Genomic DNA, 26,962 nt, shown 5'->3' on the forward strand with positions numbered 1-26,962 from the left:
TAAGTTGATAGTTAGTCTTTTGTTTACAGATCAGAATGGAGATTAAACTCGTTTGAGGACAATATTCCAGCAATCTATAATCAAACACATTGAATTGTTGACTCGGAGAACTCTATAATCAAACACATTGAATTGTTGACTCGGAGAAACTCGAGGACAATATTCCAGCAATCTATAATCAAACACCATTGAATTGTTGACTCGGAGAAACTTGGACTGCGACACATTAATGTCTAGATTGTCTGATTAATTGCTAGTAAATACTAGAAACTCATGAATTAATTCATTCCTTCACAGGGAGAAGGGCTCTCTACACGTATGAACAAAACTTTATCAAGCTAAAGCATTAACGACCAACCCAACATCTTCTGTTCCAATGAAGAAGATAACAGACTATCCCTCACTTTCTTCTTCTATTATCTTTGTGTTAGTGTTAGTGTGTGCAATCAAAAGTATAACTAGTGAGATGTCAAGTGTAGATGTAGGGGTGATTCTGGATTTGGATACATGGGTAGGAAAGATGAGCCAAAGCTGCATATCTATGGCGCTCTATGATTACTACTCGACTCGCAATTACACTAGAAAGTTGGTTCTTCATACCCGAAACTCCAACAGTGACATAGTAGGTGCCGCTTCAGCAGGTACGTAAAATTTGATCAATAAACTGCAGGTAACACTGTAACAGTTAAGCCCTCCTTGATATATTGTTTTTCTTTCGTATTTTGAACATGTGGCATTAGGCTTAGCTTGTAACCAGAAAATTAAGAGTGCCAAAATTAAGAGTGCCAAAACCTGTGGGACTAGGGGTGTGTTTCGGTCGGATGGGATTGGAATATGGGTTTTCGGTTTCGGAATCTGATATGTTGTGCCGAATCCGATCCGTTTTTCGATTTTTTTCAGAAGTTTTGGAAATTAGATGAAAATTGGAATTTGGAAAAAATGGGAAATTGGGAAATTGGATAATTTGGATAAAAATAGGAAATGATTGAAAATTCAAATATCTTAATATTAAATCTATTTTATAACTTGTACAATAAATACTAATTCTAGGGTTTTTAGTTTGATTGTACTATATATTATTGATTATGCAAGTTAATCCATTGTAAATGAGCGGAAAAAAATGGGGTTATATTAAAACAATTCTAATTACATTAGAAATTTAGATATATTGTATGTAATTCCAAATAATAATTCGGCAAAATCGGATATAATTGGGCAAAATTGGATCGGATATGTATCCGCGGATTCAGGGAAAAAACGGAATTTCAGAAATTATCCGAAGCCAATCCGAATTTAAATCAGATTTTCGGCAATTGGATTTTTGGAAATCAGTCGAATAATATTGATGTCGAATCCAAAAAATTCAAATCAGAATTCGAAAAAATTGGAATTTCGGGAAAAATTGCACTCCTAATCCTGACGATTACAAAATGGTTTTGAGAAGTTCACAAGATCCAAAAGTTTTGGTTTCATTCTTTTGATAGGAAATTGTTTGAAATGATTGTTTGTTTTTTGACGATATGATTAAGTGGGATTACAACATCCCTAGTTTTCATTAATAAATCTCTGTTACACAGTATAGTACCTAGTCCGTCCTCCATTACAATTGTGCTAAATAAGTCTTTCATCAAAATGAGAATAGAACATCAACACATACCTAGAACTATTACATTCATTCAAGTACAGGGAGGTTAAGTAATCAGCAGCCTTATTAGTCTCCCTATAAACATGCTTGAATTCAACATAATCAAAAGCATGCATGAACCAAATGAAATATGGATTCTAGCACATTCATACAAAACCAGGGACTCCATTCTCTTGATTGCTTTTGTTGTAGTTTGAAATGGTTGTTACGTTGTAGTTTATGTTGTAGTTTTTATTCAAAATGCCACATTATGAATTCAACTAAGAGTTCTGAAAGTTCTGCCTGTCTTCTAGCTAAACAGGGCCGGCTCAACCCAAAATGTGGCCTTAGGCGAAACGTTAAGCTAGGCCTTTATTTTCTAGCCTGTCTATAATCACCAAAAAAATTCACCATATATATTGCAAAGAAATACAATAGAAAAAAAACCAATTTTTATTATAAATTAAGAGCCAAATCTAGTATTAAGTCACAAATCAAATGAAAACTACAAAAACGTAACCAAATGAACATCAAAACTATAAGTAAATGAAATAAAAAAAAATTCAAATTTCACAAAAAAAAAAAAAAAAAAAAAAAACTATGAGTATGAGATGATTAACCGTTAAGAACTCAAAGAGTGAAATAGACAAATGGTTAAACTTGAAATTGGTGAAATAGAATAAGTGAGAGAGAGAGAGAATTAATGAGAGAAGTGCAACGCCAAAATTTTTAATTAAGAAGAAGAAGAAAAAGAAGAAAAGGCATAGAATGTGGAGATTCTATCACTAAACATGGGATTTTGATAAGATGAGAATGGATTGATATGAAATATTTACTTGATTAATTTCTACATATTACACAATGATATATTTAGCGTTTACAAGTGAGAGAATCACTCTAAGTGATTCCTAAATCTATGGGATTAATGTCAATCCAAAAATATTGTTACTATACACATGAGTGTTACTATGTTGGGCGAGAAGAAATCCATAAACAATCTGTACAAATGGTGGGTAAGGTCCATTTTAAGGGAAAGGGGGTGAGCCCGGCCCGTAAGTTGCACTGAATGTAAGGGCATGCGCCCCATTACTTCTATCGCTCCCCCTCAAGTTGGAGAGTGAATGTCAAGAACACCCAAACTTGCGAATTAATCTTAGGAAGACGTCCTTGCCAAGAGGTTTATTGAATGTGTCAGCAACCTGATTTGAGGATGAAATGAAGCTAGGAGATAATAATAATTTGGCTCTGTATCTTTTGGTTAAGAAATGACAGCTCAATTCGATGTGCTTCGTTCTTTCATGGAAAACCGGATTCTGAGAGATATGAAAGGTTGCTTGATTGTCGTCAGAACATGGTCATTGGAGATGAGTGAGATATGCCTTATAAATCATTCAAAAGATACTTCAACCATTGAAGTTCACAAGCAATAGAGCATGGAATCGGGTCGGGTAGACCCAAATCCAACCCGACCCGATTACCGAATACATTGGGTTCGGGTCGATTTTCATATCCGTTCATGTATTCGGGTCGGATTCGGATTCGAGTATGTTGGATTCGAGATCGGGTTTAGATATAATTTTTGGGCTTTTTTTGAATTTCTAGTGTTATCCGATCGGGTCAGTCGGGTTTGAATATTAAATTTCGGATTTAATCGGGTTCAGGTTCGGGTTCGGATATTGTGAAACTATTCGGATTCGGATATAGCCATATCCGACCCGAACCTAACCCGATCCCTGCCCTAACAGGCAAGGGTCGCCATTGATCTATATTCTGCTTCCGTGGAAAAACGTGACATTGTGCTATGCTTCTTTGTTTTCCAGGAGAGAGGACTAGAACCAAGGAAAGTACAATAAGCACTAGTAGAATGACGAGTGATAGGACAACCAGCCCAATCAAAATCACAGAAAGAATTAGCTAGTGGCTGATAATAGAATCCCTTTGTTCATTGAACCTGTGAGGTAGAGAAGTATACGATGAGCAACATCTAGATGTGTAGTCCGCGGGGACTGCATGCTAAGATAATGAATAAAGTAGTGTATAGGTCTTGTAACCGTGAGATATTGGAGGCGCCCAATCAAGCGACGGTAGGCTGTAGGATCCTGTAGTAATATGCCATCATCTGTAGTGGGATTGATGTTTTGTTCCATACAGAAGTCAGAAATGAGACCACCAATGGTACCACAATCAGATAGAATGTTCTTGATACATTTGCTTTGCATAAGGAATAATCCTATATTTTTAGCGAGCCACTTTGATACCCAAGAAATATTTGAGACGTCCCAAGTCCTTGATATAGAACTTTGCTTCTAAAAAATGCTTCAAGTTTTGAATGATAGATGGATTGTTACTTATGATCAAAATGTTGTCCACATAAACAAGGACTAATGTAGAATTAGAACTACGAATATTAGTGAATAGAGAATAAAAACAGACTTGGACTGAGTGAACCCTGCAGTGATAAGGGTGGAAGAGAGTTTGGCAAACCATTGCTGAGAAACTTGCTTGAGTCCATATAAGGACCTATTAAGTCAACAACTAAGCAGTTAAAATGAGTTTTTAGAACTAATCGATCGAGGAGCAATATGCGATTAATCGGTTATATCACGTCGGATGTATATATTTGACACTTTCAAAATATAATCATACCAAATATTTCTAATAGTTATCTGAGATACAAAAAAAAAAATCAAATTCTCATAATCACAATTAACTAACTAAATATTGGAGTACTACATAGATGTCAAACACAACAATTAAGTTAAATATTTAAAGGAATAAGGGAGAGAGAATCGATAATACAATAATTTGTATATTTAACTTTCGTTAAGGAAGGGAATGAAAATAAGTAAACTCTTAGCTTTATGTGTTGATTAGGTTCTATTATTATTAATACGGTTTAAGAATCCAATTCATTCATTTTATGTAATTTTTTGGTGGAGAACCAATTTTTTTTTCTCGGTTTAGTGAGAAATTAGTCATCTTGCCCGATTAATCGGTTAATTCGGTGATTAAATCGGATCGGTGAGAAAATTTTTAAAATCGGTAAAATATAACCGTGTACAAGCGATATGCGATTAATCGGCCGAGATGACTGATATTGATAGCATAGGGCGACAGATCCTGTGCTCCCCCTATTTGGCGAATCCAGGAGGTAAAGTCATGTAGACGGTTTTATCTAAATCACCTTGGAGAAAGGCATTGTGGACATCCAATTGATGAAGTGACCAATTTCTGATAGCAGCAATGGATAGAAGTAATCGGACAGTGACTAATTTTGCAACAGAAACAAAAGTGTCATGATAGTCCCGTCCTTCAATCTAATTGTAACCCTTATCAACAAGACGAGCTTTGTAACACTCAATGGAGCCATCGAAATGATATTTGATATTGAAAACCCATTTACAACCAATAAGCTTATGATGGAATGATAATGGAACAAGAGTCCATGTGTTATTCTTTTCGAAGGCTTCAATTTCAACAGCCGTAGTAGTTTGCCATTTTAGAATTTTGATAGCTTGAGAAAAGGATATAGGTACAACTGAGGAAGAAACTTTAGATAATTTTTTTTTGTGACAAGTAAAAAAAAAAATTAGTATCAGAAACATATAAAACCATATGATATGGAGTGGAAGACTTAGTTATACCTTAGAGTCCGATTAAATGAGGTTGGTCAAACTAAGGGACTTTAGGTGCCTTAGTGAGAGTAGGACAATGATAATCTTGGATGAAATGTGGTGGAGGTTTCGCACTCTAGTAGATCGAGGTGATGTAGGGGGATTGAGTGGTGGTGCTTGAGGATCGAGGTTCCAAATTAAGGTGCAGATGGTGCCTGAGGAGGTTCTAAGGGTGTGGGTTGTTGAGATGATTATGGAAGAGGATCATTAGGAGGCAAAATAGGAGCTACATGTGGAGGAGAATTAAATTCGAAAGTGACATTGTCTTGGATAGGTAAGGGGTGAACGTGTAAGTCTGATGGTCTGGAAGAGAAATGTTGATAAGAGAAAACAGTTTCATGGAAAAGCACATCATGGGATGTATAAATTTTCTTAATTGGAAGAAAAATCATAAATGTGATATCCTTTTTTAGCATAGGGATATCCAATGAAGATGGCAGGTTTACCTCTATGATCAAATTTATTTTGAATAGCAGTGTTAGGAGCAAAACATAAGCAACCAAAAACCCGAAAATGTGTAATAGTAGGTGGTGTTGTAAACAAAATCTCATGAGGTGATTTGCCATGTAATAACGGGCTAGGTGGTTTGTTAATGAGATAGCCTGCGGTGAGAATGCACTCACCCCAGAAAGATAATGGGAGATGAGACTGGAAATATAATGCTCGTGCGACATTGAGTAAGTGTCGGTGTTATCTTTCAGCAACGTTTTGTTGTGGGGGTAGCAACGCAACTACGTTGGTGGATAGCCCCGTGTTTGGAGAAAAAATGTTGCATAGTGTGGGATATAAATTCAGATCCATTGTCGGATCGAAGGACTTGGATTTCATCAAATTGGTCATCAATGTCACCATGGCCAGATATGAGCGAATGAATTTTAGAATGAAATTGAGTATGGACCATGACAAAAAAAGATTGTAAATGTGTGGCAATTTCAGATTTGACAGTCATAAGATAAATTCATGTAGCAAGACTAAAATCATCTAGAATTGTTAAGAAAAAACGAGCATTTGAATATGATAGTAAATGAAAAGGACCCCAAATATCACAATGAATCATTTGAAAAGGTCGAATAGTTTTCATTGAACTTTTGGGAAAAGATAAACATGTTTGCTTAGCTTGCGGACATATGTGGCAAGTAACATTATTGGAACTAGAAATAAAAGGAAATTGCTTAGCTAAAATCTGCAAAGGAGTGGAAGATAGATGGCCTAATTGACAGTGCCATAAATTATTGGTGGTGGCGTTGTGGAAGGAGCAAACTAAAGCTAGCTGAAGATGGTAGAGTTCGGCCCCCATTAAGTCATCCCAATCCAATCTTCTTCTTGCTTCGATAACTGGTCCTGAAAAATGCAAGAATCATTAGTGAACATGACAGAGATAGGGTGAGACTTGACTAGTTCACTAATAGAAAGCAAATTAAAATGAAAGGTGGGAACAAACAGAACATTGTCGAGATGCAATAGAGGAGTTTAAGAGTAACTACCAACATAAGTAATTAAATGTAATTAAATGATCAACATGAGTAAATGTAATTAAATGAGTAATTAAATGATCTATTCCATCCGAAAGTTTAAGAGTGGAATGTTTTGGACATGTTTTATAATTAGAAAAAAAAATTAATGATGAACATACATGATTTGTAGCACCAAAATCGATGATCCATATGGATTTAGAGAAACAGAGAGAGAGAGAGAGATTTGGACATGTTTTATAATTAGAAAAAAGAATTATATTAACGATGAACATACATGATTTGTAGCACCAAAATCGATGATCCATATGGATTTAGAGAGAGAGACCTGTCAGGTTTGTGTGTGAAGTGGTGCTACCTAAATTGAGCAGACTTAGAATTTTGTTGTATTGTTTTGTGGAGAAGACTAGAGGATTGGAATCTGTGGCAACCGAATTGGCTTGAGCATTCTTTGAGGGATAGCCATGCAGTTTATGACAAGTACCAATATGATGTCCAACCCTGTTGCAATGGTCACAAAAGGGGTGTGGTATGCTATATAGTATTATCACGAGGAGTATGGCCGTGAGATGGAAAACTATTATTAGTTGCATCTCTAGTGGGTTTACCATTGTTGCTTGGCTGAGAATTGTACTGGTCGGGTTTCGAAGGAGTCTAGTTGGACCTTTTAAATTGAGTGCTCAGGGCAGCAGCGTCTGGAGCAAAAGAAAGGGACAGTGCATGAATTTCTTGTTGTTTTTCTTCCTGTCTGATCAAAGAATAAATTTTAGACATATGAGGAAATGGATCCATTAATAGAATCTGACTGCGAATATATTTAAAACAATTATCAAGACCTTGCATGGATTTCATGGAACAACCGTCTTCAATATCTTTGGCAAAAACAGATGCATGACCACAAGTACAAGCATGAATAATAGACAGAGAACTTAATTTATCCCATAAGGACTAAGTAAAGTGAAGTATCTGATGGGACAGTTGTCTTGTTTGAGTAGAGTGACTGAGTCCTTGAGTTGAAAAACCCTGAGTGCGTTAGTTTGTGAAAAACGGTTACCTAGATCCTTCTAGACTTTGGATGCAGAGTCGGCATAGAGAATGCTTCCACGGGTTTATGGACTAACAGAATTGAGAATCCATGAAGCAACAAGATCATCACATCGTGACCACTTTGTTTTTTCTTTTGGAGTAGTGGGTTGTGTGATGAAGCCATCGACAAAACCGAATTTATTGTTTGCTCGAAGTGCTCTAGATATAGATCGCAATCATGTAGGATAATTGTCACCTGATAACATAGGGGACACTAGAACAGCCATATATAGGATTGATGTCAATCCACATATATTGTTACTATACACGTGAGTGTTTTTACTAAGTTAGGCGAGAAGAAATCCAGAAATAATCTGTACAAACGGTGGGTACAGTCCATTGTAAGGGAAAGCGCGTGCGCCCGTAAGTTGCACTGAATGTAAGGGCATGTAATCTTTGTATGATAGTGGTAAGTGTGATGTTCACCATGGAATGTTCAAGATGAATGAATGGGAGTTTGATGAAAGGGGAAAGGTAGTTTCAATGGGTTGATCCTTTAAATAAGTTCCTACTTTGATTAGTTTTTGTATAAAGAAGATGACTTGTATTAAAATGAAGACTTGAATGAAAGCAATGAAATGAAACTCGAGTTGATAAGTTACAGATTTGCCCTTCTCCCTTGGATTCAAGCCACCTCATGAGTTTGCTTTATGCTTTTTCTTAGATGCAAGACACCTCATGAGTTGTTTTTTCCTTTATACTTTATGCTTTTAGCTTTTGGTTTTGGTTTTCTTCATGAGCAAGCTTTGGTTATGCAAGACTACTTTTGAGTGAAGGCCATAAGTTTCAGACTTTTGGGTTTGGGTCCTTAACCGCTGATCGTTGATTTTGACTTTGACTTTGATTTTGACTTTTACGCACTTCCTCATATAAGCTCGAATCTTCCTAAGCAGCATTAATAGAGCTTCTTTTGACGATAAAGTGCATCTTTTATGATAAGTAGTCTGAAAAGGCCTGTAACCTGCAAAAGGTAACAAAAGCTATGAGTTGTCTGTTTATAAAGCATAAGAATTACATATTTGAAACATTATAAAGGTAATAAAATGCACATTTGGGGTCTGATCAACGTGCGCCTCATTACTTCTATCAGATTTCCCCATTTTGTTTTCATTTTTTCCAATGAAAAGATTTGATTAAATAGTGACACTCCAACAAAAACTGAAATTACCATGCGCTTGTAGCAATTGGATTAATATTAATACATCGAGATGTCATTTGTGAGGTGGACTATTGGATTGTCTTCTTGGAGGTAAACATTCTCATCCTTCATAACCTTTTCAACTTTATTATTTGTCTAAAGGGGACATTCCTACTAAAGAAAATACTAGACTTGTCATAGTTTACTTTTTGGGAAGAGGCCTCACAATAAGCATCTAAAATGCCTTTTATTTTACCCCCTTTATGCATAGTAGTTTTAGCAAACAGAATAAAATCATCAACATATAAAAGATGTGAAATAGCAGGGGAGTTCCATTTTATTTTTATGCCATGTACATCATCACTGCATTCAACCTTGGCAACCATCCTATAGAGCTTCAAAAACCAAAATAAACAGGTAGGGTGAGAGAGGGTCCCCCTGTCTAAGGCCCCTCTCAGGGATGATCTTCTCTTGGGAGGTACCCATTGAGAAGGACTTGAAAGGAGACAGTACATGGAGAGGCACTGCAGAATAAGACCCTCTTGATTTATTGATAAAACCAAGGTGTTCAAAAATGCTATAAAAAAGGGATCATTCAACCTTATTATAGGCTTTAGCCATGTCCATCTTAAGAGCCACCCAACCATCATTTTTATTTTTCATATTATGAAACACTTCACATGCTAAACCTACATTATCGCTAATACTTCTCCCTTTAATAAAAGCCCCTTGAAAAGGGGAAACAATCTTACTAATACACCCTTTAAGCCTATTAGTCAAAATCTTATAAATGATCTTGTAATAGAAATTACATAAACTAATAGGTCTAAACTTAGTAGCATGATCAAGGTTGGAAATCTTAGGAATCAAAGTAATAAAAGTCTCATTGAAAGCAAGATTAAGATGACCATAAATAAAGAAATCCTTCACAAAATCCATAACACTAGGACCAACAATATCCCATCATTGCTAAAAGAAGACTCCTTGGAACCTATCAGGTCCAGGAGCCTTCAAACTTCTTATCTTATTAACCACATGCTAAATCACATCATTAACAGAAGGTACAACAGTCAAAATATCATTTTCCCTTTCAGTAATACAAGATTGAAATAGATCAAGAATATCCTGATTATGTATAGGATGAGAAGATATCAGAGAAGTAATTATTCATGGTTTCCCCTACTTCAGTTCTACCCTCTTTCCAAACCCCATCATTAGATTTAATCTTATCAATCTTATTCTTTCTTTTTTGATAGAGAGTTGATAGGTGGAAGAACTTGGTGTTTCTCCCCCAATCCTTAATCCAATGAGTAGAGGATTTATGTTTCCAGAAAGATCCTCTTTCTCATACCAATCAAGAAGAAGAACTTTGATCTCGTTAGCTTTATTATAGTTATCTACACTAAAAGGTTTTAAAAGCACCTGGTTCAAATGTTTTTGATGTTTCTCAATATTAAAAAAGACATTACCAAAAACTTTTTTATTCCAAGTATTAAGACTTCTTTTAATAGCAGCAAGCTTATGTCAAACATTCAAATCAGGGAGATCATGAGTAATAGAGTTCCTGACGTAGCAGAAGCGATATAAATTGTTCATTAGAACATAAAATAGATAAATTAAAACATAAATTTATTGATAATATTGAAGAGTTGGTTACAATTTTCGTCTATGAAGCTCTTTATATAGATAACTTTATCAAATCATCTTAGAAACCAACTAAAACACTAAGAAACATTTTCCTAATCTATCTATATCATAATATGAACCTTCTAAGACTACTAGAACTCATAAACTAGACTTCTAGACATTTCTAAAATATACTTAAATAATAAAAACGAAAATAGCTTGTTTTTAGTAAATTTGGATTTACTAAAAACAATTAGACAATAACCATAGGCTCTATGTTCTACATTATTCTCCCCTTATTTAAAATAACTTGCCTTCGAGTTATGCATATGAATGACAATTCTTCGATTGGAGCAAGGCGAAGTAGACACAATAGCTTGATTGTTCCATCTTTTCTTTTGACAATCCGACACAAAATTCTTTTGGCAAACACTAACATCAATAATTTTTTTACAAAATTTAAAGTATGGGTCTTCACAAATAAATTTATTTGGAAAAATGTGATATACCATATTCTCCTCCTCTTTAACAATTAAATCGTCATCGAGTTTTTGCTCAAGATTAGAAACATTGACAACTTCTTTAGCAATAAGTGACAATATCTCATGCAAATCAACATCATCTCCTAAAACTTTAGCAACATTAACCTCTCTTGAATATTTTTCTCCTTCTCAAAATATATATATATATAGTTTGTTCATTCTCCACAATGTGATTTGATACTAGAACAATTGTAAGCACTTGAACTTCATCTTTCTGGAGAGTAGAATGCACTATACAATCACAAACTTTAAGAGTAGAGGCAGAAAATACTTTTTTACATGGAAGTAGAGATGAAAATGACTTCTTAGTAACAGAAGCTCAACTTTTAGAAATCACACTTTTACTCATGTCAGACAGCCATTGTCTTTGTTCCTCTTGTCGCATTATTCCTTTTTCTTATTGCAATCTACAATAATTCTCTTCATTTTCTTGTTGCACTCGATGATAATTCTCTTCAGCAATATGTTGAGCATACATTTGGTCTTCATTAACTCTTTGTGCATACATCTGTTCTTCACCAATTCTTTGTGCATAAAGTTGTTGTTGTCTAATACTTTCTTGACAATGAAATTCATAATTTTGAAGTGTTTGAGAATATTTTTTAAGAGCAGCTTGTAAATGAGACAACTTGTAATAACAATTAAGATAGTCTTCTTCATGCCATAAACGAGCATAGTAATCATAGCGATGAGATTTATAATACTCAAAATCAATATCTCGAAGATTGTCTTGTAGTTCACATACTTTTGTTTTGATAACACAAATTTAAGCATGAAGTTGTTGTGGATTTAACTGAGAAATTTTCTCACTTTTTTTTTTCTTCAAAATTTGGAATTTTGTTAAAATCTGACAGGCTGGATGAAAATTAAAGTATCTGTCTCTAGACAATTCCAAATGAGACACCATCAGTTAAGTTGGAAAGTAGATTCAATAATCTTCGTAATGATATATAGCACGCAATCTAAATTCCAGTATTACGATCTGTAGAAGCTCAGCAAGATGACCTCATTTCTAGTCTATTTTTCACTACTTTTTTTTTAATGATGGTGCTGGTTTAATGAAAACAATGGTGAGTAAGGATCATTGGTGGTAGGGTGATGTGGATGGAAGGTGAAAAATGTGAATGGTAAAAAATCAAACATGAAGATGTAGAGGTTGCACTATGGTTAGTGTGTTGGAATTGATTGAAAATTCCTATCTTTACCTTCTTGTTGTGATCTTTAATGAGGAAAGATTGTATCAACACTATGGGTGGTGAGACACAAATCATTCAAGAAAACTCTTCAATCCAAAGATACTCTGAACATAAGAAAACTAGTATTTATGTCCTGGGAACGTTCTTCAACTTTGAACTGGATATCAACCCTAGAACACCGTCAAAATCTGATATATACCAATTGACGTCGCGGAAGCGATATAAATTGTTCATTAGAACATAAAAGAGATAAATTAAAATATAAGTTTATTGATAATATTAAAGAGTTGATTACAATTTTCGTCTATGAAGCTCTTTATATAGAGAACTCCATCAAATCATCTTAAAAACCTACTAAAATACTAAGAAACACTTTCCTAATCTATCTATGTCATAATAGGAACCTTTTCAGACTACTAGAACTCATAAACGACTTCGAGATACTTCTAAATTGTACTTAAATAATAAAAACGAAACTAATTATAAGAAGGGACAAATGATCATCTCTTCTCTACATATCAAAAAACTTGAAAGGCCTAGGGAGCATCTCTTCTCTACAACTAAGATTTATAAGAAGGGACAAATGATCAGAAGTGACATGGGCCACTGTTCTAACATGAACATGAGGAAAAAAGTCATCCAATCTGGATTGGCTAGAGCACGATCTAGCCTTTCAAAAATATGGTTATTAGGTTTTCTGTTATTACTCAAAGTGAATTTGGGGCCCTTATAACCCAAATCCACAAAATCTAAATCACTAATCAACTCATTAAACTCTATCATGCTTTTAGTAAATCTACTTCTACCACCAATCTTTTCAGTAAGATAAGTTATATCATTAATATCTCCAAACAGGTACAAGGACCTGGTACCAAGGGAGAAAAATCACACAATTAATCCCAAACTTTGAGATGTTGGCCTGGTGAGAAACAGGGTTACCATACACAAACGGAATAAAAAAAAAAAAAAAAAAACATGCTTTTGAAGGAAAATAGTTTGAAATTTTACATGTTAATTTGTTTTGGAAAGCCCCAAGGATTTCTAGGTCCACTCCATCCTTCCAAAGGACAACCAGACCACCACTAAGCCCCATAGCCGAAACAACAAAGCAACCACTAAACTTAATAACTCTACGTAATTAAGCAACTAATACTATCACTACTAGCTTTTGTTTCTGAGATACATATAACATCAACATCATACTTCCCAATCAATTTGGTCGTTTAGTTGTTGAATCGCTATGGTGGTACCGATCCCCCGACAATTTCAGGCTTGTATCATCATGGAGACGAAGGCGGCTATGTAGGGGCAGCCACCGCGAACCCTTTAGCTAAACTTTGTGATCCAGAACCATTTATCTTTGAACCATGATAACCACTTAACCTTAATCAGAGCTTTGATAATCCAACCTACTAAGTTCTTGTTGCCATAGTCTTTCATTCCTAGCCACTTGTTCCCCAAACTCTAACCTTTGTGTCACAGATGATTGAACAAAAGAGTCGTCACAATCCAGGGGAGGAGGCTGTGTAATACTATCTTCAGAAGTAGAATCTGCCAGTTCTAGAGCATTGTTATGCCCTTGTTGGTGTTGATATGGAACCAAGGCATTTCTTACTTCTCCATTCCCTTCATTAGAATCACTAGAGATAGAGATGATTGGTGCAATCCTGGGAATGAGTTTGTGGCTCTTTCCTTTCTTCCTCATTTCTTCAACATAAATCTTTGCTTTTTTAGATCTGTTCTTTGCATTTCTCACTCCCCTTCCCAGCAGCAGTTCCTCATCATCAGAAATGTCAGCCACATCTGACGAATTTGAAGCTGCTTTCCTCTTATTATTGTGATCGGGCATATCCAAAGAAAAACCCACTTCAGTGTTTGAGTTAATTGGTCTTGTATAAGGGGTAAGACTGTGAGATAGGTCTCGAGTTTCTCGCAACCAATTGTTTGTAAGCTTTCCCATGATTTCTGATTAGAAATGCGTGTTGACAGTGGGTGGTGTGGTCAACCAAGGAATCCGTTTCACTTTGTTTCCCTTGAGTTCCAACGCAAGCAGTGAATGAGGTTAAGTGGTGTTGTGTTTCCAAAGAAGCTTGAGTTGGGGAATATGGTATCAATCTGGAGTGTGTTTGGCAACTGAGACTGGAAACTAATTAGGAATAGAATGGAGTAGGAAACCATTGGAATGGAATCTATTAGAATAGAATTTGATTCCAACTTACAAAATGTGTATTTGGCAAACATTTAGAAATCATCGGAATTCAATTCCTACTTCAATTAATGTGTTTGGTTGCCGTATAGAATCCTCTAACAGACTCCAATTTTTAGTTTATTTCCCCATTTTCGGATTAGAAATAAAAAACCGATTCCCATAGTCTAGGATTCCTTTGGATTACGTGGGTCCATCAAAGACTTAATAAAAAGGAATTGAGTCCGTTTAGAATCCAATTCTATTGGATTCTATGTCTCCAAATAGGCCAAAAGTGAGTGGTCCACCAAGGATTCCAGTTAATTCCACTCCTCAAGTCCGATTCCTGGTAAACAAACGCACCCCTGGTGTTTCCTTGAGAATCGGGATCACTATTGGAGAAGGAAGTAGCTAGATGGGCTTAAGAGGGCAGCTCCGAAGGTAACTGTTTGTATGCTTACATTAGAAAGGTTAGTATTTGTTTGGGCCATATTTATCACGTGGCCCAGTGTTGGATCCTAACCCTGAACTTGATGTTACCTGTCTGCTCGGCCCACTCATACATGGACCCTCATGTCTGTGTCCAAATACAGTTCTAGATCCATGTGTGTTATAAGAACGGGATCCATGTGTGTTATAAGAACGGCGCGGTATTGACACCCCACTTTATGGGATTGGCACTCCTTTGGCAAAAAGTAGAACAATAATGGTTATTCTTTATATGTCCTTTTACACCCTACATGCTCGATAGTTATACTGTATCGGGTTGCCGCGAGATCCCATATCCTACGGTAGGCAGTTGCCGTGAGATCGCACAATCCACGGCATCGGGTTGCCGCGATATCCCATATCCCACTATAGTGAGTTGTCGCGGAGGATTTTTTTGTGTTTTTTGTTTTTTTTTTTAACTTCAAATTATGCGTATTTAACACACACGACATATGGATATCTCATTTTCTTCTTTAGAGCTTCTTTATACACTCCAAGAACAACACCAAAATCATGAAAAAAAATGTACAATCGAGGCATAATTTTGCTATCTCGCGGCAAATATTTTCATATGCTATAAGAAAAACTTGTGATCAAATTAATTAATGAAGAAGAGTTTTGATAATTAATACAAGCAAAGACTCCATTTTAGTGAACACAATCATCTCGTGACAACTAAATTTTTTTACGGTGGCTATTAAAAAAATTTTAAAACAAAAAAGGACCCACGACAACAACCTTCCGTGGGATATGGGAACTCGCGACAACCCGATGCCGTGGATTGTGCGATCTCGCGACAACTTCTTGCCGTATGTGTTTTTTTATGTGATTAATGGAGGGGTGACAATACCTTGGAATTGGTCGAAAGAGTGTCAATCCCATAAAATCGGGTGTCAATACTGCGACTCGTTAAGAACCAAGTCCACAATCATCTCAACCGCTCTATTTTCAATCGTTACTCTTTCTATTTCTGAATGTGTTGTTGACCGGCTTCCCTTGTCTATTCCTCCAATGGTACTCTGTCTTCCCTGTTCCAAGTGGGCCCTGCCCAATTCAATCACTCACAAGTCACACAATTATGCAACTGAATTAAGATCCAAAGATAGCACGATGTTCCACCTTGCCATATTTCTTGGCACCAACCGACCACCAACCAAGCCAGCCATTTTTGGAACGTAAACTCTATCTTTTCAGATTTTTTTTTGGAAAGTTTATGAGGTTCAGGCAGACCACTACCTCTACCTAGTGGTGGAGCCATGTAGAGGCCAGGTTGGGCGTAGGCCCCCTCTCAACTTGGGTCAAAAACTAAATTAGTAGTACTTGTTTAGGCCCACCTAGTACTTTACAAAGAAAAAAACTACTATTTAGGCCCACCTAGGCATTATGAGGAGGTTTGGTTTGCCCGTGTGACTCTATTTATGCATTCGATGATGTCTTTCTTGTCGACACCAGGAAATAGTGGATTAAGGCTTGTTTTCCCAACACTTTTACAAAGTAAAACAAAGGCCTTCGTGCTCGAAAAGAAATTAAAAGAATTTTTGGAGTGAGCATAACCCAAAATTGAATCGAAGAGAGGCAAAATAAGAAACATTGTTGGTAGAAGTATGTAGTGGAGGTCATTCGGTCACTACCTCAAATGGGTTCCTCCTAGCACTTTACACTACCCCCCCCGGAGAAATTTCCTGGCTCCGCCACTGCCTCTACCTGTAGCATGAAACAACAGAAGTTACATACTCCCTAAAAGTATGATCATTAAAGGGAGTCTCACAACAAAACACTAGGCTACTAGCCATACAATCATGAATCTCATGAATAGAAACCCACTTGGTCTGGGTACACGCAACAAAGAGAACCTTCTATCGCCTCACCCAAACATGAGTTTATCCCTTAAGACAGGATGGTCCTTCCTAAGGTGCATTTGTGCTTTCTCAAAATCATAGAAAAAGCACACACATTCGCAACAACCATATGTTAAACCAAGAGTAACATTGATCTGAGATAGATCTCTTTAATATAACCATCAAGATTTTTACCTTTATATTTTGCCTTAGCCATTTTCTTCATCATAGCTATAGTAGGATTCGTTCTTTCACCAGGTGAGTGAGAGACCACACTTGGAGATAGCTCTTTCGTTTGTTTCTTTGCTCACCTTAGGAAACTCCTCAGAAGTTGAGGAAGAAGCAACCGAAGAAGAGGACTTCTCTCTTGATGACATAACTTCTTTCTCTTTCTTAAGTACAATCACTAGTTCTTGAGATTTGGTAACTAGTCGAGGATCAATTTGTGTAGTCTTACGAGTTTTAGAAGAGGACTTATCTTTTCATAGTTTCTGGGCCTAGCTTGTTCTTCTTTGTGTGACCAAATTCACTTTCCTTAGAGATCTCAGCAAATATGAGCTTTTCTGCTTGCCTCTACTTGGTTTCTTGACTTTTTCTAGATCACCAGGTAAGAAAAAGACAAACCAGTTTAGAATATATGCGATCAAAGAGCCTCACTCATTCACCCCTCCAAGGACCAAGTACTCTAATGTGTTTTTCTTTCAAGTTACAAGTGAAGTTTGTTTGCGCAACACTGGCATTGACATTTTATCCTATTGAAGTATAGGATTCATAGTGCTACCCTATTGTCACAAAACTGATGGCTTTACTTAATGTGTTGCTAGTCTGGTTATACAGGTAGATTAATTTGTAGAAAGATCTGTTCTTATAACAGGTTACTACCAATACAAATATTGTAAATCACAAAAACTAATTAAGTGGTTTCTTTGGTCAATGTACATACAGCTGTAGATTTGATAAAGAATGTTCAAGTGCAAGCCATCCTAGGACCTCAAACATCCTCCGAGGCCGTGTTTGTGGTTGATATCGGGAACAAAACTGAAGTGCCCATCATTTCTTTCTCAGCAACCAGTCCTTCCATCTCGTTCACCAAAACCCCATATTTAATCAGAACAACTCTAAATGATTCCAAACAAGTGATAGCTATTGCTGCAATTATTAAATCCTTTGGGTGGAGGGAAGTGGTCCCAATATATGAAGACACTGACTATGGAAAGGACATGATACCGTATCTAATTGATGCCATCCAAGATGTCAACTCACATGTTCCATACCGGAGTGTTTTGTGTTCTTCACCAACTGATGTACAGATTCGCGGTGAACTGTACAAGTTGATGACCATGCAGACCAGGGTTTTCGTGGTGCACATGAGGACATCTCTTGGCTCACGCCTTTTTTCCATAGCAAATGAACTCAGAATGATGAGTAAAGGGTATGTGTGGATCATCACAGATGGGATTACAGATCTCTTGAGTTCCATGAATAGCTCTATTGTTGAGTCAATGCAAGGTGTACTAGGAATAAAAGCTTATGTGCCAGGATCTGGAAAGCTTGACAACTTTAAAAGAAGATGGAAACGAATTTTTTTTCAAAAAAATCCTGACATTGATGAAGCTGAGCTGAATATAATTGGCCTATGGGCGTATGACAGTGTCTGGGCATTGGCAACTGCTGTTGAGAGACTTAATACTGTCAGTCCTCGGTACAAGAAACTAGACAACAGAACAAACACTACAGACCTGGAAAATCTTGGGATCTCTGAAAACGGTCCTACGCTTCGGGATTCAATCTTGCAAACCAAGTTTCAAGGGTTGAGTGGAGAATTCTGTCTCAAAGATGGACAATTACAGTCATCGACTTTCAAAATAATCAATTTAGTTGGGAAAGGAGAAAGAGAAATTGGATTCTGGAGTCCAACACATGGACTTTCAGGGAACTCGGACTTGACAACGAAAACATCATCCCAGACTAATCTTCGAGCCATTATCTGGCCTGGTGAGACAACTGTGGTTCCAAAGGGTTGGGAGATGCCAGCAAGCGAGAGGAAGTTGAAGGTTGGAGTTCCAAGAATCAATGGTTTTAGTAATTTTGTTAACGTTGAAAAGGATCGAAAGACTAATGCCACATTGGTCACTGGATTTTGCATAGATGTATTCAAGGCTGCGGTTGACTCAATGAAATATGCCCTACCCTATGAGTTTGTACCTTTTGAGAAGGCAGACGGGGAGAGCGCGGGAGATTACAATGAACTTGTATACCAAGTCTATCTCCAGGTCAGTTAAAGTATTCGCAATCATCTGTTAATCTGGATATATAAGAGAATGGTTCATTAGTCATATATCTAAGACACCTTGCACCTGCAAAGATTGTCGGACCCTCTTCTCCTCCATCCACACCTGGAAAGGTTCCTGATAAATTCGAAGATATAGATTTGGGGATTCTTTCTTACTTTCTCATTTACAAACGTTAGGCTTAAATAGCCAAGAATACAATAATATGTTCCCTAATTCTAGGAGATTTTCTTTCTAATTTTGTTACATCCCATAATTACAGTAGTCCTAACATATCACCACTAACCGTAGGACTCAAGCTATATCGCAACACTCCTCCTAAGTTGGAGCATATATGTTACTCATGCCCAACTTTTCAACACATTTATGGAATGCCTGACTAGAAACAGCTTTGGTAAGCACATCTGCCAATTGATCTTGAGACCGAACATAAGGAAGTTCTATCACCTTAGCCTCGAGTTTCTCATTGATAAAGTGTCGATCAATCTCAACGTGTTTTGTCCGATCATGTTGCACCGGGTTGTGAGCAATGTCGCAAGCTGCCTTATTATCACAATATAACTTCATTGGATGCATATGTTTAACACACAACTCATGCAATAATCTTCTAAGCCACAATACCTCACATATTCCATTTGTCATGGCCCGAAACTCAGCCTCGGCACTTGATCTTGCAACTACAGCTTGTTTCTTACTCCGCCATGTCACCAAGTTACCACCTATAAAGGTTAAGTATCCTGATGTAGATTTTCGATCATCAACCGATCCCACCCAATCTGCGTCGGTATATCCTTCAATATTAATTCCATTGCTCTGTCGAACTATAATTCCCTTTCTGGGAGAGGACTTTAAGTAACGTAAGATACAAATAACAGCATCCATGTGTTCTTGACTTGGGGAATGCATGAATTGGCTTATTACACTCAGAGCATATGCCAAATCTGGCCGTGTATGAGCAAGATGCATTAACCGGCTCACTAACCTTTGGTACTGTTCTTTGTTCGTAGGGACTTGATCTGGATAGTTTCCCAACTTCACATTTTCAGCCATAGGAGTAGATACTGGACGACACGCTGACATACCCGTTTCTTTTAACAAATCCAAAGTGTATTTTCGTTGAGTCAAGAGCATACCTTTCTTTGATCGCAGCACCTTTATCCCCAAGAAATATTTTAATGGACCAAGGTTTTTCATATCGAACTCTCGAGCAAGATAGTTTTGTAGTACCTTTTGTTCATCCATATCATCTCCGGTGACTACCATATCATCAACATAGATGATAAGTGCAGTAATCTTCCCTTTCTCATGATTTAGGAAAAGCGTATGGTCGGAGTTACATTGCCGGTACCCGAATGCCTTCATTGAGCTTGTAAATCTGCCAAACCACGCCCTGGGCGACTGCTTTAGGCCATACAAGGATTTCTGCAATCTACAGACTTGTTTGCTTCCTGTAAGTGATATATTACATCCTGGGGGCAATGCCATGTATACCTCTTCTTTGTGAGTTCCGTGTAGGAATGCGTTTTTTACATCAAATTGATGTAACGGCCAATCAAAGGTCATAGCCAAAGATAGCAATACCCGTACTGTATTCATCTTGGCGACAAGGGAAAAAGTTTTCATAAAGTCAACACCATACGATTGACTGTATCCTTTAGCAACAAGTCTCGCTTTGTACCGTTCGATAGCTCCATCTGCCTTGTATTTAACTGTGAATACCCACTTGCATCCAATTGGTTTCTTTTCATAAGGTAAGTCAACCACATCCCATGTTTCATTCTTTTGAAGGGATCTCATCTCTTCGTTCATTGCCTCCTTCCATTGTGTATCCCGTAAAGCGTCTTGCACACTATTAGGAATAGACACAACAGATAATTGATTCACAAATACCTCACATTCTTTTGACAAATTATGGTAAGATAGAAAGTTATTCATTGGGTATTTGGGTTTGGATTTAAGAACAGTTCATAAGTGCGTTTTTAGGTATACCTCTAGTTACCCGATTGGGTAGAAGTTTTCTATTGTGGTCAGATATTACCTAAGGTTCTATGCTGGATGCAGACTCTTGAGACAATTGGTTATCTGATACTTCAGCCATGGGAGGTGTGGTTGGATTATCTTGAGTTCCAAGAGTTTCATCATTCATTTCAGGAGAGCTACCACTTGCATTTGTTTCGATTTCATCCCCTCGAGTTTCGTTCGACCCCTCCAGTGTCACATTTCCATGATTTTCCTCAACCACTGCATCATCTCTTGATTCCACACTAATCCGTGTATCATTGAGCTCCGTAACATTTTCATGAGACAGCCGAATATTTTTCATAATCTCCTCATAAGGCCCTGTATCACCTAATTTCTCCTCCTGAAATGTAGACTCAAATCTAGAGTAATACATTTCCTCTTCATGAAATCGAACATCATGAGTAATATAGATTTTTCCGAGATGGTGGATGGTAACAAGCATTACCCTTCGATGTAAAGCATAACCAACAAATAGACATCGAAGAGCACGGGGTTCCAATTTATGTCTTAAATGTGTAGGTAGATGAACATAGGCTATGCATCCAAATATTTTAGGAGGTAAATTTGAAAAAGTAGGTGAGTTTATGGCTTGTTGAAGGACCTGAAGTGGTGTTTGAAATTTAAGTGAGCTTGAGGGAACCCTATTAATAAGATAGGCTACTGATGTTAGTGCCTCACCCCAAAGCCGGGTGGGCATATTTGCACCAAATAATGATGCACGAACCACCTCAAGGAGATGACGGTTCTTGCGCTCGGTGACCCCATTTTGTTGAGGAGAATATCGACACGTTGTCTGATGAACAATTCCATGGGTACTCCAATAAGTAGCCACATCGTTGTTCACAAATTCGCCACCATTGTCACTCCGAAGAACTTGTATATGAGAATGATATTGTGCCATGACCATCTTGTGGAATTGCTTGAATAAAGAACTTACTTCATGTTTATGTGTCATTAAACACACCCAATTAAGTCATGCAGGTATGATCATCAATAAAAGATACGAACCATCAAGCATTACTGAGAGAGGGGTGCTTCGCGGGACCCCACACATCGAAGTGAATGACCATAAAAGGTACTTGACTTTTATTCATACTTATTGGGAAAGGAATACGGTGGCTCTTAGCCAATTCACAAATATCACATTTAAAATCTGAGACAGATAACTGAGAAAACAAGTGTGGAAACAATTTCTTCAAGTACCCAAAAGACGCATGACTTAAGCGTTTGTACCACAACCAAATTTCTGATTTCGGGTGATTAGTAGAGCTTTCACTTGAAAATACTTGAGCCAACTTTGTTGAACTTGTCGGTGCCAACTCAAGATGATACAACTTCCCTTGTCTAGTACCATAACCAATTGTCATCCAAGTCTTGATATCCTTAAAAACACAATGGTTAGGCCAAAAAATCACAAAACATTGTAAGGTACGAGTAATTTGAGAAACGGATAATAAATTATGGTTAAGAGATGGGACGACAAGAACTGAATCCAAGTTTAAAGTCTTTGAAAGAGTTAGTGAACATTCTCCTACTACATGAGAGGAAGTACCAGTAGCTGTAGACACAGTAGGACATTTAGATGGTTTCATAGAGTGAGGCAAGGTGTTATCAAAAATCATGTGATCGGTACATCCTGAATCAATTATCCATGCGTCATTACTAATAGGTGAAAAAGTAACTAGTGCCTTACCTTCATTACCTGACTTGGCGATTAAGGCAGAGGCACAAGCTTCATCAACCGGTTCGTTTTCTCGACTTTGCCATGGCAATGAACCAAGATTCTTTTGCCCTTACGCACACGTGGTGCTTTGTTCGATCCCACCACTTTGGGTACCCAATCACCAGTAATATCGCGTCTTTGTATGTCCGGTTCCAACACGGTGAGTACAAGACCTCTCGATCGATTACCTCCCAGTTCATAGCTCCGATTTTTTTTTTCTGCAGAAGGATTGGATGATTCTGGTACACGACCTATGGTTGAAACAAACTTCCTGTTCTGTTGTTTAAATTGTCGAGCAACCATAGCAGAAGGTTCAGTAAGATTAGAATCATCATTTTGAGTAGTGCGTCGATTTGCATCACATCGTACATATGCATAAGCAACCTCCAAGTCTAACAAATTATCTTTTCGAAGAATTTCTCCACACAACTGTTCAAACTCGGGATCAAGGCCACGTAAAAATATATGTACACACAACCTTTCCACTGATTTACGATACTGGATCACATCTTCAGGATCCTTCATGGTGATTTTGTCACGGTGATCCAGTTCTTGAAATATTTCGATAAGTTCACCATAATAAATTGAAAGTGAACGACCGAGCTGTTTGGTAGAGAACGCTCGTTGGTTTAATGCAAATACCTGTGATTCGTCAGACCCATCATAAAATGCTTTGGCAAGTGCGTTCCAAGTTTCACGTGCGGTGTGCAACCGTAGGTAGCGTTTCATGATTTCAAGAGACATTGAAGTTAACAACCAACCTTTAACCTTCTGATTCTCAGCATACCATTTTGTGTAAGAGGGTTCACTTTCGACTGGGTGAGGTGTTTGGCCTAGAATATAATCAAGTTTTTCACGTCCAGCGATATGCATCTCCATAAGCTGAGACCACACATCATAATTTGTTTCATTCAGACTCATGCATTGAAAATCAAATTTTCTGATTGTATATGTATGACTGGGGTTTGAGTGGTTTGAATAGAGGTTTCAGGATTGGAAGTTTTTTTTTTTTTTTTTTAGGGTTTAGGGTTCAGGATTGGAAGTTTTTTTTTTTTTTTGAATGACTTAGCTCCGATACCATGATAAATTCGAAGATACAGATTTGGGGATTCTTTATTACTTTCTCATTTACAAACGTTAGGCTTAAATAGCCAAGAAAACAATAATATGTTCCCTGATTCTAGAGGAGATTTTCTTTCTAACTTTGTTACATCCCATAATATCGCAACAGTTCCTACATCATGAAATGTCAGTGACCATCTAACAATACAAGTTTTAGTACCTTTTCACTCAGACCGATTACATTACAATGCCGACCTTTAGTTTTTTATCCTTGAACTTTGCATTTTTCCTTTAGTTCTTGATCGTTTACTTCTCTGAATTAAGTCGGAAGTATTTCTTTATTCTTACTGAAATTCGCAGAATTATGACGTGGTTGTGGGAGATGTAACAATTCTTGCCAAAAGATCCAACTATGTGGATTTTACAGTGCCAATTACGGAATCCGGGGTATCAATTGTAGTGCCAGTCAAGGAAGATGATAGGAAGAATGCGTGGATTTTCTTGAAGCCTCTAACCATGGAGCTCTGGTTAACAACTGGGGCATTTTTCATCTACACTGGCTTCGTGATCTGGGTTCTAGAGCATGGTATAAACAAAGATTTTAGAGGCAAACCTTCGCAACAAGTGGGCACGATCTTCTATTTCACCTTCTCGACGCTTGTGTTTGCCCATAGTAATTTCCTTCCTCATTTTCTTACACAAAATCTACCACTTTGCTGCGTTAAATAAACTAATATGTCAACTCACACTCTAACACTTTTGGAATGATTTAGTGGTAGAAAATTAAATGTGATAACTAGATTGAGAACCACTTGTATTGCAATCTCAAGTGTTGAGTTACAAGGGTTGAGAACCCAGCTTATTTTATGAGAGTAAACGAATAATTTTGTTGCTAGTTTGCAGAGGAAAGGATAATAAGCAACTTCGCAAGGTTTGTGGTGATTATATGGGTTTTCGTAGTCCTCATTCTGACATCAAGTTATACGGCTAGCTTAACTTCGATGTTAACAGTACAGCAACTCCAACCCACCATCAAAGACATCAGCGATCTCAAAAACACCGGAGATTATGTAGGTTATCTCTCAGGTTCCTTTGTTTACGAACTAGCTCAAAGCTTGGGCATTCATTCATCCAAGTTGAGGCCCTACGGCAATGTAGAAGCGTTCCACGAGGCTTTGTCAAAAGGAAGTCAAAATGGTGGAGTCTCCGCCATTATTGATGAGATCCCTTATATTAAGGTCCTCCTTGCAAAATACTGCACAAAATACAAGATGGTTGGACCAACACACAGGACTGCTGGCTTTGGCTTTGTAAGTAACCCTATTACTCGTCGTCACCTGAGAGCAACTCTGTCACCTATTAGTAGGCAACATGAAAATCACTAGATACGTCACTCTGCATATTTACAAACACCGTCTGTCATACCACTTATTGATGCCAACAATCATTAAGGGTTGAAATATAACTTATCAGTCGCATGTCCCATTACAGTAGCAGTATGTAATGGTAAATATAATTTATCAACAACAATTATACTTTAGGAAGTAATGGTTGTTGGTTGTATCTTGACAATTTGCACTATTAAGTGTTAAAAACAACTCCATTGTTCTAACTTGAGCTCCTAAACATTTTGCTCAGGTTTTTCGTAAGGGTTCGCCTCTAGTACCTGATATTTCGAGGGCTATCTTAAATGTGACAGAGGGAGACAAAATGGAGGCAATTGATCGCGAATGGTTTGGGCAGCAGGTTTCATGTCAAGAGCAAGGGACTACTACCTCCGAAAGCCTCACCCTCGATAGCTTTAAGGGTCTCTTTATGATTGCTGGAGTTGCTTCTGCCACTGCTTTTCTCGTATTCTTCATAATTTTCCTGTATGAGCATAGGAACATTATTACTTCTGAATGCTCTGTTTCCCAAAAAATTTCTGCCATGGCTGTCGAATTTGATAAGGAGAAAGAAATATCTTCTAGAGGATCCAAGAAGATTGATTTTCTAAGTGCAAGGACGACTGATGGAAGAGAAAGTTGTGTTGCAGAGTACAATGTAAGTACACCTCAAAGTCCAGCAACAAGTGTATCTGTGCAAGAAGATACTGTCTTCTCCACAGAGGGAAGCACTCCCAGTACAGATCACAGCAAACCAATTCGAGAACCCCCAGGTGTAATAGAGATAACTTCAGTAAACTGATTAGTTTAGGTCATATACCCTGCAATCTTTCTTGTATGAACTACTGACTCCTCTACTGGTTAGGTTCTTTTTTGAGTTTCAAATTCATTACACTTGAGTCTTACGAATTAGGAGAGCAAAGTTCGACTGTAAATTCCAGTTACTATAGAATACTGCAAGGGACCAGGAATTAAAAGTGACTATTGTTTCTTATCAGTGTACTTGTACTCGACCTTGACAAGTTGTTTCGTTCTTTTAAAGTTGTCTCTGTGATAAATTTTAAAAGTAAAGCTAACGAAGAACTTATATGGATTTTCGTTGTCCTCATTCTGATCTCAATTATACAACCAGCTAAACTCAAATTAACAGTATGGCAGCTCCAATCAACCGAACATCAAGTAAAGCTAGGTTTGCTCGGGGTTCGACTCGTTCAGCTCGCTCAAGCTTGTTCCTCTTGCAATGTGAGCTGTATGTGCCACCATATCTGCACCCCTATAAACAATCATTGTTGGGTACCATTATAGCGCCACTCACTACTAGGCACGATGCCCAAAATTATGGCATGCCAGTGCCGCCCAAAATTATGGCGTGCCTGTCCTGCCCAAAATTATAGCGTGCCGGCGCTACCCAAAATTATGACACCACAAGCTAGATATAGCAGGTTTAGATTTCGAAAACATATTTGTCAAGATATGCTTCCATATTAAGACTTTACATAATTACAAAAGATTTTCTAATAATTAAGGAAAGGATATTTCTCATTATTATCCTATAAATACCCATTTCTTTTGAAACAAAGAACTACGCACATGGAGACTTAATCTGGAA

General features: G+C 37.3%; 1 protein-coding gene across 1 annotated transcript; it reads left to right on the top strand.

Annotated features, from left to right (window-relative positions):
- Positions 1 to 26,347, top strand: LOC147522766 (glutamate receptor 2.8-like). Its single transcript, XM_086595027.1, has 5 exons — positions 1 to 641; positions 17,816 to 19,143; positions 24,329 to 24,641; positions 24,872 to 25,278; positions 25,607 to 26,347. Exons 1-5 carry the CDS (start codon positions 377 to 379, stop codon positions 26,153 to 26,155), a joined length of 2,862 nt encoding a protein of 953 aa, XP_086451153.1. The 5' UTR covers positions 1 to 376; the 3' UTR covers positions 26,156 to 26,347.
- The last annotated feature ends 615 nt before the right edge of the window (positions 26,348 to 26,962 follow it).

This window comes from Coptis chinensis, chromosome 1, assembly GCF_015680905.1.
Source record: "Coptis chinensis isolate HL-2020 chromosome 1, ASM1568090v1, whole genome shotgun sequence".
NCBI classification, from domain to species: domain Eukaryota; kingdom Viridiplantae; phylum Streptophyta; class Magnoliopsida; order Ranunculales; family Ranunculaceae; genus Coptis; species Coptis chinensis.

Excerpts from the sequence above, each read along its gene's own strand:
- LOC147522766 (XM_086595027.1), top strand. The coding sequence starts at position 377 with ATGAAGAAGATAACAGACTATCCCTCACTTTCTTCTTCTATTATCTTT. Across the intron at positions 642-17,815 it reads AGTAGGTGCCGCTTCAGCAG|CTGTAGATTTGATAAAGAAT; the intron begins GTACGTAAAATT and ends ATGTACATACAG. Across the intron at positions 19,144-24,328 it reads TATACCAAGTCTATCTCCAG|AATTATGACGTGGTTGTGGG; the intron begins GTCAGTTAAAGT and ends TGAAATTCGCAG.